Genomic DNA, 2013 nt, shown 5'->3' with positions numbered 1-2013 from the left:
TACCACAGCTAAGTCTGTCTGCTCTGGTGCCATCATGGCCGTGCCAGTCCCATACATGGACTACGGTCCTGTCTTCAAGGCGCGGCTTCATGCCAGTTGGCAGTCGACTTGGAGTGAGCAACGCCATAACAAGCTTTTCCAGATCAAACCTTCTGTTGGTCTTTGGCCGTCTTGCTTCCGTAAGGATTGGAAGGAGGAAGTAGTCCTGGCAAGGCTACGCATTGGTCATAGTTTTTTAACCCATCGTTTTTATTTATCAGCTATTGACCCACCGATGTGTAGCCATTGTGATACTCAAGTCACAATAGCCCACATTTAACTGTCGTGCCGTCATTACGACCGTGAGCAGCGGCACCATTTTAGACACATTTTTTCTAAAAGTTTACCCCTGACGCTGGACAGTGTCATTGGTAATGGTGACACTGTCCGACTAGATTGTATTTTTAATTTTTTACACACTATACGTCTTTTTAATTCTATATAAATCTTTTACCGACATGTGTTGATTTTTAACTCGCTTGTTTTTTTTTTTACATTTTACTCTAATCTACTTTCATTGCTTTTACCGGTTGTTTGGCGCAGATAGCCTAACTGCTTTGTGCCATAAAACACCAACCAACCAACCAACTGACGGTGATTAGCTTCAGGCTGTATCTTGTTTCAGTGCTAAACAGTCATTCAACGTTCTCAAGACATAAAGGACAGTATTATAAGTGAGAGTTCAACCAATAATTTTAGAGTTAAAAGTACAAAAAGATAAAATAAATATCATAATAACTGAAAATGTTAAAATTTTATTGGGAGGGATAAATACAAACTTAGGAGTCAGTGAAAAAGTTAACTAATTTAGAAGTACAACATTTACAATTTAGAGATGTCAAGATAAAATTTAAATTTCAATTATTATATGTTTTTCTTCATGAATAAAGTACATAAGCATTATATAATGCTAAAATATTAATTCTACGGTATCTTTGAATCAAAAATATGAAACAGACTTAACTTAATTGAATACCTATCAATTTAGATGTGGTTAATTATCTTTTGATTTGAAGAGAATATATCATATTGTGTGTTTCATAATACAATCCTCCAATAATGGAAGCAGCTCAATATAGTTTCATGTGTGTAAAATCATTAATTTGGTTCTCTGGTTCATACTTGTGAGTTTGTAACCCATAAAAGTTTTTTTCTTATTCCTCCAGTTATGACAAACCTAGTTGTCATTGAACTTCCTGTGAATGAGCATTACTTTCTCTTGTGACCTTTATAAATGGTTGCAAAGTAACTTGGCAACTGAAGAAAGGTCTGTGCTTTTGTTGATTTTTAAAACTAAATTTCTTTTGATGGACTTAATAAAAGTGATACACAGTATAACATCTTTACTTTTTCAGAAAAACATGATGATGATGACGATGATGATGACCATTATCTCCATCCTAGTCTGTTTGCTGCTAAACCTCAGAAGGAAACACCAGTAAGAATTTATCTGATTTTACATCTTGGTCTAAAAGTTTACCAAAAGTTTTTACTTAAGCTTTGAAAGTTACATGAATGACCTAAATATCATATTAATAAAATGTTTTATAAGCGTTTCATTAGTTAAGAATTATCCTCTACCAAGAAAATTAAAAAATTTTTATCTTGCAACTTCATTTTGTATGTAATTAGAATTCTGTAATTTTATTTACACAAATATTAGGATTTTTACTGTAAATGTTTGATAGCTGTCATATTGTGGTTATAAGGATTTAAAGTTTGTATTACTTCCATAAGCATAGGATTTAAAAAAGAATACATTCAAATTTAATAATTTTTTATATCTAATCTATTACTCAGATTATGTTGTAAGACAGGAGATTTCTTAGAAAATTTAAATATACCACTTTACTGTATTTTAAAAGTGGTGACTTGCAAAAATCTGTTCTATGTTAAAATGGAAACCAGATTAAATTTTATACTATATAAATATTACTTATATAGTATATATATATATATATATATATATATATA

General features: G+C 31.3%; 1 protein-coding gene across 4 annotated transcripts in view; it reads left to right on the top strand.

Annotated features, from left to right (window-relative positions):
- Nucleotides 1-2013, top strand: part of LOC106461342 (splicing factor, suppressor of white-apricot homolog) — a 48609-nt gene that overhangs the window by 20680 nt on the left and 25916 nt on the right. For all 4 annotated transcript variants that reach the window (XM_013921159.2, XM_022388222.1, XM_022388223.1 and 1 more), the window contains exon 6: nt 1395-1477. In XM_013921159.2, coding sequence (XP_013776613.1) covers nt 1395-1477 — 83 coding nt within the window. The remainder of the gene's footprint in view (nt 1-1394; nt 1478-2013) is intronic.

This window comes from Limulus polyphemus, unplaced genomic scaffold (assembly GCF_000517525.1).
Source record: "Limulus polyphemus unplaced genomic scaffold, Limulus_polyphemus-2.1.2 Scaffold937, whole genome shotgun sequence".
NCBI lineage: Eukaryota > Metazoa > Arthropoda > Merostomata > Xiphosura > Limulidae > Limulus > Limulus polyphemus.
Note: the sequence above shows the minus strand (reverse complement) of the source record. Positions and strands in the feature narration are given on the sequence as shown.